Raw genomic sequence first — 19,995 nt, 5'->3', positions numbered from 1 at the left:
AGAATTGAAATACATATCATAAAACAAACCGAAATGATAAAATAGTTGATTTCTCTTCTTGACCTTCAAACACACTTTTCAAAAGTGTTATTCAACTTTGAAATTCATCTAGTTGCTGTAACAATCTTGTTCCCCAAGTTGGTACATGTTGGCACACTCAACAGGGTTGGAAAAATCGAATATATATATATATATATATATATATATATATATATATATATGCGCAATCGCATAGTGGTGGTGTTTATACCGCGCCATGGAATCGAGAATCCGTATTACACATGAACACGTAAACTTGTACAGAAAGGGAAACCGGAAATCTTCATTTAAAGAGAGGTGCACGTGCTTTTCATCATCCTTCGGTTCTTCTTCTGTATCAACTCCGTTCTCTTCCTTTTTGCATCCCAACTCCGAATTTAACTATAATTATCAATTTCAAAGCATATTAAGTATCATTTATCTTTAAATATAACATTTTAGATTAATTCATTAAGATAATGGCCTAAAATATATAATTAAATAATATCATATCAGTATGTATGTTGTCTTATTTTCATTTTTAAGTGTGTAACAATATTAACAACCATTTACCAAAATAGTGGTATAAAGAGAAACATAGAGCAAACTTCATTCACTTTTTAAAGACCAACCATCAAGTCATTGTAAATTTCTTGGAGATTGAACGATCATAGCTTCACAACATTTAGGTCAACATCCTCAATAATTGTATTGATTTATTAGTTCCATATGTTCAAGTATGATTGATCTTGTACATTGTGGGACAATAGCTTTTGTTTGGCAATATTCATCGTTACTCTTTGTTTTGATTCCATGTACTTGACGTACCTTGTTCAAAGTATAAGATAATTATTGTATACCTTTAGTATATCTAGAGAAAACTTAATATTAATTTATAATTGGTGGTAGTGGATTTGAAGTGAACCACGTGGTCATCTGGTTTTGACTCTCGTTTTGAGGGCTCCCATGCTAAAATTTCAGTATCTCATATTAGTTAGTTACCTACTACTTTGGGATGATTATATTGATGTATAAATATTACACTGTGGCTAGTTTGATTGTATTTAAAAGGGGAAATTGCAATAAAGTCACAAAGTCAACCAAAAATTTTGATTTTAACACCGTATTTTTTTCTCAATTAAGTCGCTATATCTACAGTTTGATTGAAATATCAACCAAATGACTAGCTCTCCCGGTAACCACTTTTTCCAAATTTAATAAAGTTACAAAGTTTACCAACATTTCGATTTTGACATAATGTTTTGTTTTTCTTAATTATATCATTACATTTACATTTTTGTTGCAATGTTAACCAATAAACTGGTTACCATTGATCTCACATGTTACCAAATAAATGAAATGACAATATTGTGATGTGGAAACCACATCAAATCTTATGTGGCAGGATTGAGTTTCAAATATGCATCAAACGTAATTTCACATATTATCTTCTCTTCTTTTCCTCTTCTTGTTAGAGTATTTCTTCACAAATGGCGTCTGAAGTCGATCCAATGGTTCGAACTCACTTAAAAGACAACGAAAAGGGGATACTTACCCTTTCAAGAGATGTTATTATGGTTTAGAAGCTCGATTTGTACAAGAAGTAAATGAAGACCCCTAGTAGCTTGATTCGGGTGATGCTTAGTGAGTTTGAACCTATAGATCGATCTTGTAGGGGTCTTCGTTTACTTGTTGTACAAATCGAGCTTCTAAAGCACAATAACATCTCCTGAAAAGGTGACTATGACCTTTTTCGATGACTTGTAAGTGAGCTTGAACAATTGGATCGACTTTTATATGTCATTTGTGAAGAAATACTCTAACGAGAAGAGGAGAATAAGAGAAGAAGATATGCGAAATTAGATTCGACGCAAACCCTAAATTTAAAATTCAATCATGTCATATAAGATCCAACATGGCTTCCACATCACAATATTATCTTTTCATTTATTTGGTAATCCGCTAGATTGATAGTAACCAATCAGTTGGTTGACATTACAATAAAATTATAAACGTAATGAAATAATTAAGAAAAATAAAACATGGTGTCAAAATTGAAATATTGGTAAACTTAGTGATTTTATTGCAATTTGGGATAGTGGTTACCAAAATAATAGGAAGAAGGGATCATTTGGTTAATATTGCAACAAAATTGTAAATATAATGAATTGAGAGGAAAGAAAATATGATGTCAACATCAATATTTTCGGTTAACTTAGTGATTTTATTATAATTTGTCATATCCAAAATATCATATTTGTTTGCACCTTCAAATATTCATTGACTCGGAAAATTTTAACCAAACGAAATTGTAAATTTACAATGATATCAGATTGTTGTTTGAAGATGGATTAAATCCTATCAAAATCGTAATTTGCATTTACAAATGAGAATATATAAAAGTCTGAAGTAGGGGTGAGGATAATAACTGAAAAACCGAACCAAAATCAAATTAACCGATATAATCGAACTATAATAACCGAACCATTTTAAAAACCGTTGATTCAGTTTCTAGTTTTTGTTAACCGATAGCTAACGGGTCGGTTATGGTTTTATAGGTTAACCGAACCGCTAACTTTATATTTTAATATAAAAAAATTATAGATTATATATAAATTATCAAATAATATAGTAAAACTTATTTAAGACCCATTAAAATTTCAAAATATAATTCATTAATCCTCACTTATCAGGAGACGAACGAACAATCAAACCATCAAAGGTTGATCACACAGACACACACAGTCTTCCAATGATGTCAATAGTTAGATTATTCATTAATGTTGTAATTCTTAATCGGCTAATTCTACACTTTCCAAACATTATTCACAGTTAGTTTAATCTTTACACTCATAATCCTAAATGAATGTTTTTCACACCGTTAATCTTAATAAAAGATCGTTTTGACTTTATAGACCTATTCGAAGGATTTTTTTACTTAATCACATTGAATGTATATGAGTGATTGAAACTTTTTTAATCCAATAACACATAATATAAATGTTTGGCTATTTTATTTTATAGTTTTTTTATTTAATCGCATTAAACGTGTATGAATGTTTGACTTTATTTTAATGTTAATATTAATTATAAATATATGAAATTATTAATGTCAATTTTTTTAAAAGTTTTATATTTTTATCGAATGTTTTTGATTTTTAATGTGACTATGTATTATTTCACTCTGAGTATCATAGATACACATTGTTTTTTATTACTATAAGCTAGATTGCTAACATTGGCGTCGATGACTTTTTTATATTATGTTTTCATTTTTTATGTCAATATATTTTCGGCATTTATATTATTTTGAACATTATGGTTAACCAATATTAACCATTACCCGAAACCATTAACCGAAAAAAACCATTAACCATAATCAATATTAATCATACCCAATGACTACCAAAATGCATTAACCATTCATAATAGTTATGGTTCGGTTTTGACCAATAACCGAACCAACCTGTCCCATACACACCCCTAGTCTGAAGTGTGTCATTGGTTTGTTATTTGTAATCAATTCAATACTCTTAATGGGCTAAAAACGGATTAATTACACCCAACAAATCAAACGTGATGTCGTGATCTACAAATAATAATAAACGTTATTGTCTCACAGAAAATGATTTGAACCCAACTTTCTCCCGTATATATATATGAATTTTGTCCTTTGCACTTAATTGTTGAAAATACAAAAAATAATAAAATAATAAAATAATAATAATTAAGAAAATACCAAAATACACGCCGTCAGCGAGGGCCATTGTAAGGTGTAAACAAACGTGTTCGACTTTTAACGCCGTGCAACTGTATATATACCTCCACCATTCGTCCCCCTTCACGCTTTCGTCTTCCTCTTCCTTTTTCCTCTTCCTCCGTTCATCGTTATCTCCTCCCGCGTTCCATCTGTCTTCCATTATCGTCTCTCTCAATAACTACACACATAAACATACTGATATTATTAATTCTTGGTGGGTGAATTGCATTTAGATTGGGGTTCTGAAGTTCAATCAGAAATGAAGATGTTTGTCTGACACCCATGGTAATTGAAGTTGTACTTATTTTGTTTTTTCTTTATAAAATTATTGTACTGAATCACTTTGTGAATTATTTGGGATCATGTTCATTTTTGGCAACCTTTTTTGCTACTGAAATTGAGATTAAGATCAACGATAAAAATCGATTTTTTTCTTTTCCCAATTCGAATGGGTCGTGCTCAGAAATCTTAATGCTTAAGTTTTGAATAACTTTTACTTCATCTTCCGTATAGGTACGCGTATTCAATCGATTGATGCTTGTTTTTGTTTGTTGTATTTGCTTTTCTTCTATATTCTAACATTTTGAGATTCCACAATTTGATTGGAGATGTTATATGATTATGATAAACACATGAATATTTCGAAAGGGATCCCTCTATCTGAAATTTTGCACTTGTCTTACATTAGTGTTATGGAGTCCCAAAATTGGAACAACTGTTTATGAACTCGTTGAGAAGGGGTATTTCACTAATCATCCTTCTGATGCTAATTAACATCCCACTTATAACAAAACACATTAATTCTAGGTCATCTAGGTAGCTTATTACTTTCTTCTCATCGTCAATTCACCATTTTTAATTTTCAGGAAGAATTAGTGATTGAAAGCGTAAAGCTCTGATCGTATTTGTGAAAGCGCGAGAATACATTCAATTGTTGATAAAATATGTGCGAACCAGATTCAGATGTCGTGAAATGGGGACTCCACTTCCTCGATGTCGACCAAATATTCAGTTCCACTTATTACGGCGATAGCAATCAACACGACGTGAACATCTGTCATGAACAGTATAACAATGGAGGTAACAGTTATCAAGAGAATGATTTCAACAATGTCCAAAACGATGAAATGCTAGCTCACTCTCTTCAACAAGAGCTATTAGATCTCTCAATTTCAGATGGAAATGAATTATCCAATCCAGAAGAACATTTACAAACATCAAACGATACTCAAGAATGGTATACTCCATCACCAGATAATTACTATTATGGTAATCTTCTCTTCAAATTCCAATACCTAATCACCATTTTTTCACAACATTAGTTATGAAAAACTGTTTTGATTACAGGTGATGAATCTAGGTTACAGGAAACAGAGGAAATGGGACATTCAAGTTCTTGTTCAAGTCCTGGAAATAGGTCTTATGATGGTGATGAATATTCATACAATTTAGAAATAACAGATGAATCTGAGCTTGATGGTGAAGTAGGCAAGAGATTGACTGAAATTGTCCCTGTTCCTGTAAGTCTAAAAAAAATTAAAGATTTAATATTTAATTATATTTTGAATAATAACATCTGTTTTACTTTTATTATTACATGAATGCAGCATATCCCTAAAGTTAATGGAGACATACCTTCAGTTGATGAAGCTACTTCTGATCATCAAAGACTATTAGACAGGTGTTCATATTAATATATCATAAATCAAATTTACTAAATTTGATTTTTATTAAAACTGTTATATTATATATCTTGTTTGCTTTCAGGTTGCAGTTATATAACTTGGTAGAGTCAAAAGTTCAAGGAGATGGTAATTGCCAGGTCAGCATTGATTATGTTAAACATAACAATCATTTTTAAAAACTTAAAAAAATTTTGAAAGCTCTTTTATATTTTCTATAACCAGAGCTTCTTGTACAGTTTCGGGCATTATCAGACCAATTTTATCGTTCACCAGAGCATCATAAATTTGTGAGAAGACAAGTGGTTAATCAGGTTAGTTTTGTTTTTTTGAATATTAAATCATGTCTACTTTTTTTATTCAAATTTTATATTATTCAGTTTCTTAAGGTTCTAGTTTTATAACAATATTACATGATTTGAATATATGAAGCTTAAATCACATCCAGAGATGTATGAGGGATATGTCCCCATGGCATATAGTGACTACTTAAAAAGAATTTCCAAGTAAATACTTCTCATTTTTTTTTTCAATTTTTGATGAGATATATATATATATTTATATATTTATATATTTATATGAGTATAGGAGTGGAGAATGGGGAGATCATGTCACCTTGCAAGCAGCAGCAGATTCTGTAAGTTAACTTTTTTTTGAATTAAAATATGAAAATATATATATTTTTTTCATAACTTTTCTCATGTTTATATCGCTTTATGCAGTATGGGGTCAAAATTTTTGTTCTAACCTCATTTAAAGATACATGTTCCATTGAGATTCTTCCAAAAGTTCAGAATTCAAAAAGGGGTAATGACAATGTTCAAATCTTTATATTTATAGTTATATTAATTGCTTTTTGTTACTTTTATAACTAAAGTTATAACCTTTTTTATATATTGACTATATTGTAGTCATTTTCTTGAGCTTTTGGGCTGAGGTGCACTACAACTCAATCTACCCTGAAGGAGGTATGTATGCACTATTCAAAATCTTTTTATTAGTTTTTACTTATTTATTTATTTTGAATTGATGAAATAATTTGTTTTTGTTTTTATTATTTTAAAGAATTGCCACCACCGGAATACAAAAAGAAGAAAAGGTGGTGGAACTTTAAACACAGGCATCAAGCGTATCTTGATTGAAAAGATTTGTGATGAGGGGTGGTTAATGGTTATTCTTGAAATCTATAGGAAATAAGTTGTCATTTTACATCATGTATAGTAATGTTTCTTGGTTCTTTAAAAGGTGATGATGCTGATATAAGCATGCATGCTTCTGTTTTCTTGAATTGGCATGGTTATTTATGGCGTTGTGATGGATTGATGGAGCCTTGATTTTAGATTCACTCATTAATAAAGCTTACTTTGTAGCTAGATAGTTGTCAAAGAAAGATGGTTGTTTAGGAGTAAATGTGACTCATTAGCTGAATAAAATGGTCGATTCTATGGGAACATTCTTTAAGGACAATGATTACAATCTCCGTAATTTGTTGTTTATTGTCCATTTTGTATATTTGTTAAAAGTTTCTATGATAGTATTCCACTTCTAATATTGGAATTACATCTTGATGACTTATAAATGGATTCTATGGGAATATTCATTTGCATTTTCAGTCAAGACACCATTACACTTGACCGAATGGACCATATAAGTTTAATGTGATGGTGTGAAAAGATGAAGCTTATGCTCAAGGTCTTAATCGGTTATGATGTCTTGGAACCTCATTGGCAAGTGATTGTTTGAAATCAATGAAGAAAACATTCACAAGAGGGCACACGATGATATAATGTGTTGTGGCTACATTCACACCACTATTAGGGATTGCTTATACAACATCTATGCTTCCACGCAATCTGCAAAATAAATTTGGGACGCTCTTGAGAACAAATAAAATACATATAAGTTTATCAAACAAGGTGCATATAAGTTCGTTGTGTTCAATTTCTATGAATATACCATGAAAGATCAATGATCTACCGTTTATCAAATCAATGATTGTTGTTTCTAAGTTAAGAAATTGGATGTTGACATTCTTGATATCAAGTCATTGGATTGTTGTTGTTTTTAGGTTAAGGAATTGGATGTTGACATTCTTGAAAAGCTTCTTATGGGGGGCTTTATTTCAAAATTTCCTCTATCTTGGCATAATTACGCAAGAGGTTGATGCATACTACCGAAGATCTTAATCTTGACATGTTTCAGATTCACCTAAGGATTGAGGAAGAAACTCGCGCTTGAGAAAAGACTTTGGATGATGCATTGACTTCGAATTTGAATCATGTCGAGTCTTTGGCAAGGAACAAGAAGCACAAGGGGGATAAGGACACTTAAAACACAAACAAAAAATTGTTGTAAAAAATGATACAAAGCAAGTATGGTGCAATGGGTCACATTAAGTAATTTTGAAAATGCTCTAGGAACAAGCACAACTCAAATTTCAATACAAAGAATCATTGTGAAAGTCAGGTGCAAACATGGTTGATGGTGGGTGATACTATTGAAATTATTGTTATGATTTATAATATTGGAATGATACAAGAACTACATATGGCAAGTTGTATCATCTCAAGTGGTACGATTCTTGAGTTACTACATACGTGTGGATCGAGAAAGCTCTTTTTAAGGACTATATGGAATCAACATTTGCCAACATGCATGCAATTATTATGGGAGATCATCGTACTTTGAAAGTCCTTAATGTGGGAATGGTTGCATTGCAACTTGCATTCGGAAAAAAATTGCTCCTTAAAGATGTTCTTCATGTTCTCACTATTGGAAAGAAATTTGTGTCATGATTAAAGTTATGTAAGAAGTGGATCAAGTATAGGATAGTTTTTGAAAGGGTGATTCTATTAAAGGTTGTTATGTTTGTCCTATGCTAGTGTTGGAATCTTTAAATTTTGTATTCATGATATTGTTACTTGTTTTGCTTCGTTTTCAGTTGTATGTTTAGTTCTAATTGTAATATCGAGTTTTCCTTTAATTTCTGTCACTACATATAACACTTTAGGGCCTATTTAAAATTAGAATTTTCAAGATTTTCAAAGGTAGAAATGTTTTTAATACCATCAAAATCCAACTTTTAGACAAAGATATATAATTTGATCATATGAGAGATAACATATGTACATATATTAGGATACAACTGCTATACTGTGATATGTATTTTTGAAGTGCTTGTAGGAAACTCAAGTATTATAGGTTCTTATTTGAATGTGTTTTAGATTATGTGTGATTTGAACCTATAATCATGAATCTACATATGCCTTAACACATGGAATTCATCATTGTAGTGTTGGTCACTCGGTTTGAGAACAAAAACATGTCCATATTTTGGAAATATTTTATGTTTCAGGTTGAAAAGTCTTGTTATCACTAAAGAATGTTCATCTAGGTGGTTATGCATAACTGATTATAGATAATCCAATTACGTTTAAACATTTGGTACCAAAAGGCATTTGGATGTAAAGCATTTGGTAGAAATACATTTAAGCCGAAACATTATGGGAGAGACGTTTCAATATTCAAGCTTGGTCTGAGATTTGATGACTCTAGGCTCATAAGGTGTATATTTTTTTTCTTATTCCATTTTAGGACATAGTACAAGTGTTATCCAGGCGATAGACATGTCAAAGCTTGGTGTGGCATTTGTGATATTTTTAGTTTTGTACATATACTTATTCGACTTGGAAGATGGCTTACCTCCAGGGTTACTTTGGATTTCTTGATTCTTTTAGGTTGTAGGTACGTTGGCATCCTTTATTTTGAGATATGGTTAATTTGTTATTCATACACTATCATACGAGTGTCATTGAAATTATGTTATTTCTTTTCTAGGGTTGTAGGTGTATTTGTGAAACATCCATTTTTTAATTAAATGATTAAACTAGCTAAAACCACTTAATTCACTTTTAAAAAATCATTTGTGGAAGTACGGTCTCATAGTCTTTAATTCAAAACTTAATAGTTCTAAAAGATTAATAATAGGAGGTTCAATCAATCATAATATCATTACACAAGTGAAATATCTTTATGCTCATGAGTCATTATAAAATGATATTTGCTAATAACATGATCTTATAGGGTCACACCTTATAGCAAGTTGAACTTACTACTAATTGATTATTTATGAGAGTAATTTGATTACTAATAGCTATTATCAACACTTGTATTTAATTGGAAAATCATTATTTTATTAAAATAATATTTTACCAACATATTAAGAATTATTGTTTCTAGGAAATAATAACAAAAGAGAACAAATATTCAGAAAGTATGAATATATATATGTTATGTACAACTTTTTGTACACTTTGACTAAACCACTTAGTTAGACATGTAACTACATACTAGTTAGGAAGATGGAGTATGACACACACTTTGGTTTTGACTTTGATGCCAAAACCATAACTTCTTCATGTAAGGAAGAGTTTGAGTGTTGTCTTGTTTTCTTCCATGCGATGCTTGTAACTTGGTTCCATACTTTCATTAAATGACTTATTTGACTTGGTACATTTGTGTTAGTATGTAAAGAAGGTCTTAGAGCACAACCTAGCTAGTTTTTTACAAGTTTTCTCTATTCTTTTCTCTTTATACGGGGATGCTAAAAATTCTAATTTTATAGCATTATTTCCCTCTCTTCTTTCTTGAAATTTGGTGCATGAATTAAGTGCTTATATGTTTCTTCTCTTTAAGGTTTATTTCGTATAAACTTTAATACTTCAGAACAACATATATATATACAAGTGATTACTAGCATTTTGAAGTGGTTTATCCTTGCTTGGTGGACACTTGTAGAGAGCTTCTTCATTGGAGCTTCATGCATCACTTCATCAACTTCCATCTCCCATGAGAATCAAAGTCTTCAAAGTTTGTAACATTTTTATTTTTATGGTTGTTTTAATCTTTCATTGATTGCAAAATGATCATTGGTGGGTTAAAAGTAGTTTTAAGTTTATTCTAATTCTAGACTTTTGTTGTTATTTTTAGCGTTTTTGGTAAAAAAAAATTAAATAAAACCCAACAATTGCTCAAAATAAACCACTATATCAATTGTGGCCTTCTTAAATCCAAATCCTGGTCTATGATCTCCATTCACTACTCTTATCTAAATACATGCCAAAGTATGTACGTTAGGAATTAGAATGCCAAGTAAGTAACATCGGGATTCATCAACTTTTAAGTCAAATGATTGGTACATTCCTTTAGCCAATGAGAATCCCCAAAAATCTTTTAAAGTCATTTAGAAACATTCATTAAGTCATTAAAAAGCTCTTAAATCCTTAAATCCTAATCCTATTTATTAATCATTTGTGTAATCATCATAAGGTCTTCATCATTATTAATAATATAGGTGCAATCATCATAATTTCTTAGCCATGAGTCTTTAGTCATCACTATTAGCCATTTGAATAATTATCATAAGTATTTAAGTCATCATGGTAATTCTTTGAGTCATCATCATAAGTCATTATTCTTTCATTATTATTTAAACATTTTGAGGATTTGAAAAGTAATCACCATTTAAGTCATGATATGAATAAATGCAATGAAATGTGCTTCCAACCTATCCCAAGTCATCTCATGTCTAATACTTACACGTCCTTGAGTGAGAACTATCTCACATCATCATTAAGGGAATGCCCAATTAAATGAGGCACTTATGCCGAGCTTTACCCATAAAAAAATGAACATATTCCAAACATTATGCAAGCACACTGTTATAGCTAGGATAATATGATCATTATACAAGATCCACATACAAGGTAGTTAGCTATTGTATTTAAGTGAGGTATGTATAGAACATCAATCTGTAATATCTTGATCCATGAATTTTCCATTTCTAATCCTAAGTATTTGATTTTTTGCAAAATTGGAACCATTGTCCACTTAATGAAATCGCATGACTTTTGTGCGTATGTTGGGCGTACTCTTTGGTACGCAGTGCACGTGGCAAAAATGTAAACACTAAGTTTTAGGGCTTGAACACTATTTAAGCATCATTAACTTCTCAAGACCTTTCCCTCATTAGCCTCCATCTCCTAATTCGTCCCTAGCAAACCTTAATCCTTTGTGTGAGCCTTTTAAGTTTGAGAGTGTATTTTTGGTGTTCTTAAAGGAAGAAAAAGAAAAAGAAATCATCTTGGAAGCTCAAAGATAATGTGAGCAATGGTCAAGAAACTTAGCATAAGGGAGTTTAACATAAGTTTAACATATTTCTCATGGTTATAAATGACATCAAAGGGAGTTTATATCGTTCACCCATGTTGTAACCACTAGTTTAGGCCCATTCGTGTTACTTGTGGTTATATATATATATATATATATATATATATATATATATATATATATATATATATGTGTGTGTGTGTGTGTGTGTGTTCAGGTTTATTTGAAACCATGCTAATTTTGTGAGGCCGTGAGACCAAATCTAAAAATAATTTTAAAATGCAAAATAAAAGGAAAAATCCAAAAATTCTTTTTTTAATTATTATTTTTGGAACTTTATTTACCTTAAAAAATTACCGTTTTTTTTAAAATACGTGAAATATTCTAATAGAATAATATTAAATTGTACATTTCTAATATGATTTTTAGAATGTTTAGAATATTCTATTAGATTTGCCAAATATGTAGAATATTCTAAATATTCTATTAAAATATGTAAAAAAAATGTATTTTTTTGTATTTAATTTAATTTAATTTTTTGTATTTTTTTACTTTTTTTTGGAAAATATATATTCCGAAAATAATATTAAAAAAAATTCAAAAATTTTCAATTATTTTGCATTTTAAAAATGTTTTTGTTTTATCTATTAAATGAGTGGCTAGGATTGCGTCTCACGGTCTCACAAAATTAGGCCGTCTCACATTAATCTAACCCTATATATATATATATATATATATATATATATATATATATATATATATATATATATATATATATATATATATATATATATATATATATATATATATATATATAGGATATAGATCCGGTAAGAAAATTTTTTTTGGTAGGAAGGTAAGAAGTTTTTTTTCTACATATTTTTTTGAGGAACAAAAGAAACAAATCACTAGATGATTCATTTGTAAGATGATTCACAAGAAAAAATTCCCAAAAAAACATCTTTATGATTCATTTTTAAGTAAATTAAGAAAAAATTCACTTTTGTGACAATTTTAGTGAATAATAACAAAATCATTGTATAAATGAATCATCAAGATGTTTTTTTGAGAATTTTTTCTTTTGAATCATCTTACAAATGAATCATCTAATGATTCATTTTGTTTGTTCGCGAAAAAAATATGTAGAAAAAAAACTTCTTACCTTCCTACCAAAAATTTCCTTCTTATTTGATCTTGACTCTATATATATATATATATATATATATATATATATATATATATATATATATATATATATATTCTCTTGTGTATCTCATTTATCAATCAAGGAACTTCAGTATACATACAATGCAAGTATACTAACAAATCTTAGGCTACATATATAACTTACTAGTTGTGAAACCCGTATATTATACGAGTTGATTAAAACAAAATGTTAAATAGAAACGATTAAATGAGAAGTTTATTTGAATTTGAAATTTGAAATAAATAAAATTATGAGAAAAAAACATGCAAAAAATAAATAAATTAAAATTATTGTTTAGTTATCAGACATGTATACCCGTATACTAAACATGTTAATTATAACAAAATGTTAAACACAAAGGTTTAAACTGTAAATTTATTTGAAATTAAAATTGAAATTTAAAATTTAAAATTTAAAATTAATATCATTATGGTAGGTTTAATTTATGGAAACTAATCGCTATACTAATAAAAGAGTAGTTCTTTTATCATGTGTCACCATAGGCATTGTAATTAATATAATGACACTTGTCAATCTATTGACAGTTGTAATTAATATCATGATACTTGTCAATCTATTAATTCTCCATTTCAAATTTCAAATTTCTAAATTTTAAATCACAATTTAATTACATTAAATTAATAATATTAGAATAAAATAAAATAAAATTTATACAAATTATAATAAAATAAAATTTATACAAATTATAAGATTATATATTTTACGTATTTATTTGAATCAACGATTATAATTTTATATATAAATAAAAAAATATCTTTTAATTAATAAGTTATTTAAAATTATTAATTAATAGTTTTGAGTTTTTACTTAGAAAGATTAATTAATTTTTAACCGTGGTTCCCACGGGTTATAAACTAGTTAATAATATATTAGAAATGGAAAATGAAATAAATGACAAGTGGAAAATAAATATATCTTTAAATTATGACAAAATGACATATGGCAAATTAAATGAGAAAATGACATATGACAAAATCATTATTATTTATTAGGATAGTTATATACATGTATATACATAAATATTTCATGTATTTATGTATCTTTTTTATTTTTATTTTTGAACGGCATCATAAATCTACACATACACATGTTAAAATAGATTTCCATTAACGATATATAGAAAATGACAAAAAAAAAAAAAAAAAAAAAAAAAAAAAAAGTCTTTATTCTATCTTATTCATCTAATTTTGTCAAGGATTGCATGACTTTAGTCAACATCTTATAGAAAATGACAAAAATATCTTTATTCCATCTTATTCATCTAATTTTCTCTCCCCATGCAAAAAAAAAAAAGTTGTCTTTATCTGCCTATTGGATCGCATTTATCAGCCATAGTTATACGGCATCTGAGGGTAGCCGTAATTCACCGTCGTTGCTAATGGTTCGACCTCGGTAACCACCTGCTGCAGTTGTGCTTGCCGCATGATAATGTTTGGCGATACACTTTGAGGGATGTAGCCGGTGCTATTCATCATGACTGGGCCCGAGATCGGTGTTTGGTGGTGGTTTTTGGTAATGGATTCGCTAATGCTAGAGAAGCCGGCGGGAAAAGTGCCGGTACCCGTAGCAGCTATGATGGCGTTTTCAGATTGCTGGAGAAGCCATCGTACGGTTTGTCCATGAGTTTTAAAGTGCAACTCATTTGTAAGCTTGAATAATCTTGCGGCACAGGGTGCCGGCAACCTGATACGCAGCCCACGGTCGTCAATCTTCCTGTCTTTGAACTTCCGGCTCCTTTTCCTGGTGGTGGTTTTGGTCGTAGTAGTCGGAGGTGATGGTGGTGGTAGTGTTTGGGCGGGTTGGACGGATGATGGTGCAACAAGACGTTGAGAGTCGGTGGTGGAGAGTGGTGGTGTCGACGTTTTCGAAGGAGCAAAGAAGGTGGTTGTCGGCGGTGGTGCGTACCTTTGTGAAGGAGCGAAGGTGGTGGTAATGATTGATGGTTGTGGTGATGGTCGTAAGGGAGCAAAGAAAGTTGACATTTCTAATGGTGGTTGCGGCATCTTTAAAGGAGCAGAAAAGGTGGTTATGGTTGAATGTGGTGGTGGTGGAGGAGGTGGCGACATATGTGAAGGAGCAAAGAAAGTGGTTATGGCTGATTTTGGTGGTGTAAAGGGGTGGTTCGCGACGAAGGGTGGTGGTGATAATAACGAGGATGATGATAAAATCGGTGGTTGAAAGTTTGGAATTGGAGAGGATGGTTCCCATTGGAACGATGGATCGAAACGAGGTGAATCGTCCATTTTTATCCGAGAGAGAAAAAGTATGAAGTTATGAACTCGGATGAAGTTTTTATAAATTTGTTTAGATGATTTTATTGATCGCACTAGTGATCTCAGCTACATTTTGTTTTTGTCATTTCGCATGCATGATGTAATCATTACTTGCAAACACATTACCTTTTTAAACTCTTAAGGCAGTATATGTATTAATTAATTAAAATTGAAATGAAATCGAAATTATGAGTTTTTATATTATAGTAGGGAAAAAATTTCTTCCAAGTCGATTATTCATAGATATCATATGTCAATAAGTTTTCTAAGTTTTTAAAAATTTAACCATATTAACAAACTAGTGTGAGATATATTATACGAATTGATTAAAAAAAATGTTAAATAGAAACGATTAAATGGATAGTTTATTTGAATTTGAAATTTGAAATAATTGAAAATTATAAGAAAAAAAAACATGCAAAAAATAAATAAATTAAAATTATGTGTTTAGCTATCAGATTTGTGTACTAAAAGGGGAATTTATAACAAAATATTAAAAATAAAGGTTTAAACTGTAAATTTATTTGAAATTGAAATTGAAATTTAAAATTAATAGTTATTATGACAGGTTTAATTTATGAAAATCAAATTAATGATATATTGGAAATGAAAAATGAATTAATGAAAAGTGGAAAATAAATATATCTTAAAATTATGACAAAATGACATGTGGTCAATTGAATGAGAAAATAACATGTGACACAATCATTCTTATTTATTAGGTTAGATGTTCCAAAGTAGAGATGAAAGTGGGTCCAAACCCGGACTGTTGGACCCGGACCCGAAAAAACTAGGGACCGGATTATAAGACTCGAGAACCGGACCGGTATATAGGAATCAGTTCTGGTTCGGTTCCAGGTATCGGACAGGGTAAAGTGGATATGAAACCGGTTGGGACCGAAAATTGAAAATTGGAACCGGATTCGTGTATCAGACCCGGAAAACCGGAAATGGAACTTGAAACCCGGAAGTTTGGAACCGGAAATCCTTAAATTTGACGATTTGTTTTACTCAAAGTGTTCATTCAGTAATGGTTTTCAATTTTCATATATAATGTTGTATTTAGCAAAAAAGTAATGTAACATGTTTTATCCGCTACGTTTAATCCATTGCGTTTGATTTGCTTGAACTTATGGAGCAAAAAAAAAATACAACATTTTGGATTCATAATATAATTAATTATATAAGACTTAATATAACTTATGTATTCAGATCGATACCAATTAATATATCCATGTTTTGCATGTTTTGAAAGAATTAGTGGATATGAAACCGGTTTGAATTTAATATATGTTATGACGTGAAGACAATATGTGAAAAGTATCATCTCTAAAATAAATGAATATATCCAAAAACAATTACTAAAAAACATGATTAAAGTTGAAAAACATTAACTCGGTTCGGTTCTCTATTTAACATCCGGTTCTAAAACCCGAAATACCCGGTTTTGGTTCCCTCTTTGAAATTCAGTTCTAAAACCTGGAATACTTGGACCCGTTGGATTCATACCTGAAACTCAGATAAGACAAATATTTAGACCCAAAACCCAGGTATAACATATTCCGGTTATATCGGTTCTCTGGTCTGGTTTTCCGATTTTATATCTCATCCTTATTCTAAAGTATATAACAATTTTATGTTATATATAATTGTATTCACAAATTTATGATAAGTTATTTGGTTTGATTTTCTTTTTATTTTAGTAAATAAACAAAAAATATACATAAAGTGATAAATAAAAGTTTGGTTGATTATCATGGGCGTCTTTGAGGTGCGTGAGGTGGGTGAGAGCACGGGGCACATGTCGTGGAGGAGACCCAATTTTACATATGATTATGTTCACAGTTTAGCAATCGACAATCCAATAATCGAAAAGATAAAAGTCCATGTATTTTTCAATTCCAATAGCTAACGCTACAATTAAAAGTACCAGCAACTCAAGTTTTGAAAAATTGGGCTTAAAGTTAAAAATTAAATTTAGGGTAATGTAAATTTACAGTAAACAAGAGCTTACATTTTGTTCCAATTCCAAACTTCCAAATTTGTATCAACCGTAACGCCTCTAGATCTGGGCTAGTCAATTTAGAGATAATAGAGGTCGAAAATGACTTTTTGAAAAAATATTTTAGATTAAATAATCTTAACCAAGTTGTAGAATATGTCTCAAGGGTTCCGTACATATAAAGAACGCCGAAATCTGAGCTATAACGAAGAAGTTATGGCCCGTCGAAGTTTTTCGGCAAAACCGGCACAACACCGGGAGACGTAAATAGTGAATTTACGATGGAAGACTTTTTAGCCTTAGTGATCTAAACAAAAGTTGTAGTATATGTTAAACCAAGAACATACAAAAAAAAACAACGCCTAAATCTGACTTCGTATGAGGAAGTTATGATTTTTCTAAGATTTGGCATAGCAGTGCACGACCCGAAACTCGAATTTTAGTTCGAGCGGTTTTTGGCTTATGCAAACTTAATGAGAGTTGAATATTTCATTAATAGGAACTCAACAGTAAAAAGACAGACGATAACGGAGTCCGTATGAAGGAGTTATGAATTCTTCGTGGTCATTTAACAGTCTAATCTCCTCATACTGTTAAATTTAAGATCGGTCAAGAATTAGCCGAAAACGGAGCTCATATGCGAAAGTTACAGGATTTAGAAGTCGGCAGGGTGCTGCTGCAAAAAGGGTGACGTGGCTGAATATGGACCAAGGCTTTCTCCCCAAGAAAAGCCATCAGGTGATGACACGTGGCACCGACTTGGCGAGTCCATCAGGAATTCAGCCTATAAATAGAGGTGTCAGGTTCCTCCATTTCCCACACCTTTCCCCACTTCTTTCTCTCTCTAAACTCTCTATCTCTCTCAGCCTCCCTAACCCCCCAAAGCCTAGGGTAACTCCCTAGCACGAGACGGAAGCCCCGGAGCGCCTGATGGATCCGAAAAGAAGAGCCATCGGCTCAGAAACTCTGCTTCGGCAGAGCCCGGTTTTCGAGAAAACCCGCTGTAAGTGAGCTATGCCTACCCTATCTTTAGTATAACTTATGTTTCAATATAGTAATGTTATTAGGGCCTTCTAAGGAGTATTTGGGCTATTATTATGGGTTATATAAGTATTGTTCAACACTTATATAATAGTAATAATAACTAGACTATTAATTAGTGTCGTTAAATGTTAGACTAAACTCTAGTGGTAATGATACTAGGTTTCGTCAAGGGATAATTGTTTTAAGAGTAACGAAGTGCTGTCCGAGTGCTGACTCACCACCTTACCCGGTGAGTTCATAATAACTTTCATCTTACACATAGATATGAAGCATTTTATATAAACTACGTGTTACGTGTGCATATTATCTGTATACTTGCTATCTATGTTGGATGAACGATTTTATACATGTTTTAAATGATTTAAACTGTATATGTATTTTATATCTACAAATTTGTTGGGTATGACATGGGTAGATGAATAATGAGAGATAAAAGATGATGTGAGTAAACATTGACAGCTATAGACTTAGTGCCTAATAAATAACATCGGCAGCTATGGACTTAGTGCCTATTGGACAAACACTGGAAGTTATGGACTTAGTACCTATTAGGTAAACACGGGTGGCTATGGACTTAGTACCTGTTAGGTGATGGTAGCTATGGACTTAGTACCTGGCAGCTATGGACTTAGTGCCTGTTAGATAAACGTTGGTAGCTATGGACTTAGTACCTACATTGTAGCTATGGATTTAGTACCTGATGAATGAACTTTAGCAGCTATGGATTTAGTGTATTGGCAGCTATGGAATTAGCGCCTGTCTTATAAACCCTGGAAGCAAGGGACTTCGAAATGAACGAATGCAGGATAGATGACTCTTAGGGTAGACCCTTAAAAGTAAGGAAGATAATAGGGATGGATAATTGGATTGATTGTTTGATGTTTAAACATAATAATTATATTATTGTGGGTTGAAAACCCTATGTACTCACCAGATTTCCCAACCTGACCCACTCAGTTTATTTATATCACGGGTGTTGATATGAAGTCACATTACACTGAGAGATTTAGGAGATATAAATCACTAGTGATAATGAATGTAAGTTTTGTTTATGCTTATGTTTCTGTATTGACGATGACATCCCAAATGTTTTAAAATGAATAAAAATATTTTTCTTCAGAAATGCCTTGATAACATATTTATCATGTTTTACTGGGAACAAATTCCGCAACATTTTTATTAAAAGAGGTACTCTAATTTTTAAACAAAGCATAAACAAAATCGGTCTTTTCTGGCCGTAAAAATGGGGATGCCACACAACTGCAAAGCTCAAATGACATTTTTTTGTTTCTTGGTTTTCTGATTCCACTATACTCCATCTCTCGTTTATATTGCACTCTCGCTCTACTTTTTTATTGTTATTTGAAATTATACAACTAAGTATTTTACTATTCCTAATTTCTAAATGTGATGGCACCTCATTTTATATTCTGATTGTTATCATTGATTAACGAATGTAACACACTAACAAACATATTCTAAATAACTAAATAATGTTATCAGAATCTCACGATTCATTTAACAATTGTATTATCATTTTTTCTCTTGTCTTCATAACATTTGTCAAGTTATCATCCTATGAACAAATTTTGCTTATATATACATATCAAATTTATATTTAGGAGCCCACTTTTATTTTTTGCACTGACCCTCAAAATCAACGTGACACCCATGTTGATTATTTGTTAAATACATAGATTTATTTCCAACAAACATGTTTTTGCATTATAGGTAACTAATAAACTAACTTATTTTTTACTCATTTTTATGTTGTGATGATTAATAAACCAAACAACAAGAATGTGCTTGATTGGTTCCGA

At 30.8% G+C, this 19,995-nt stretch overlaps 1 protein-coding gene across 2 annotated transcripts; it reads left to right on the top strand.

Annotated features, from left to right (window-relative positions):
• The first annotated feature begins 3,809 nt into the window (after window positions 1-3,809).
• Window positions 3,810-6,921, top strand: LOC111893035 (OVARIAN TUMOR DOMAIN-containing deubiquitinating enzyme 12). Of its 2 annotated transcripts, none has more exons than XM_023889107.3 (11): window positions 3,810-4,063; window positions 4,645-5,047; window positions 5,126-5,298; window positions 5,386-5,459; window positions 5,546-5,600; window positions 5,700-5,774; window positions 5,893-5,966; window positions 6,049-6,097; window positions 6,183-6,267; window positions 6,372-6,428; window positions 6,526-6,921. In XM_023889107.3, the coding sequence occupies exons 2-11, from the start codon at window positions 4,723-4,725 to the stop codon at window positions 6,600-6,602; spliced, it is 1,044 nt and encodes a 347-aa protein (XP_023744875.1). In that variant the 5' UTR covers window positions 3,810-4,063; window positions 4,645-4,722; the 3' UTR covers window positions 6,603-6,921. The 2 variants fall into 2 exon arrangements, with proteins under 2 accessions (XP_023744875.1, XP_042757114.1); XM_042901180.2 differs by lacking the exon at window positions 3,810-4,063 and adding an exon at window positions 4,139-4,291.
• The last annotated feature ends 13,074 nt before the right edge of the window (window positions 6,922-19,995 follow it).

This window comes from Lactuca sativa, chromosome 1, assembly GCF_002870075.4.
Source record: "Lactuca sativa cultivar Salinas chromosome 1, Lsat_Salinas_v11, whole genome shotgun sequence".
NCBI lineage: Eukaryota > Viridiplantae > Streptophyta > Magnoliopsida > Asterales > Asteraceae > Lactuca > Lactuca sativa.
The sequence above is the reverse complement of the archived record's forward strand: the minus strand, read 5'-3'. Positions and strand labels throughout refer to the sequence as shown.

Bases quoted from the DNA above. Each gene is read 5' to 3' on its own strand.
- LOC111893035 (XM_023889107.3), top strand. From the start codon at position 4,723: ATGTGCGAACCAGATTCAGATGTCGTGAAATGGGGACTCCACTTCCTC. The intron at 6,268-6,371 runs GTAATGACAATG...ACTATATTGTAG, and splicing joins AGTTCAGAATTCAAAAAGGG to TCATTTTCTTGAGCTTTTGG. The intron at 6,429-6,525 runs GTATGTATGCAC...ATTATTTTAAAG, and splicing joins CTCAATCTACCCTGAAGGAG to AATTGCCACCACCGGAATAC.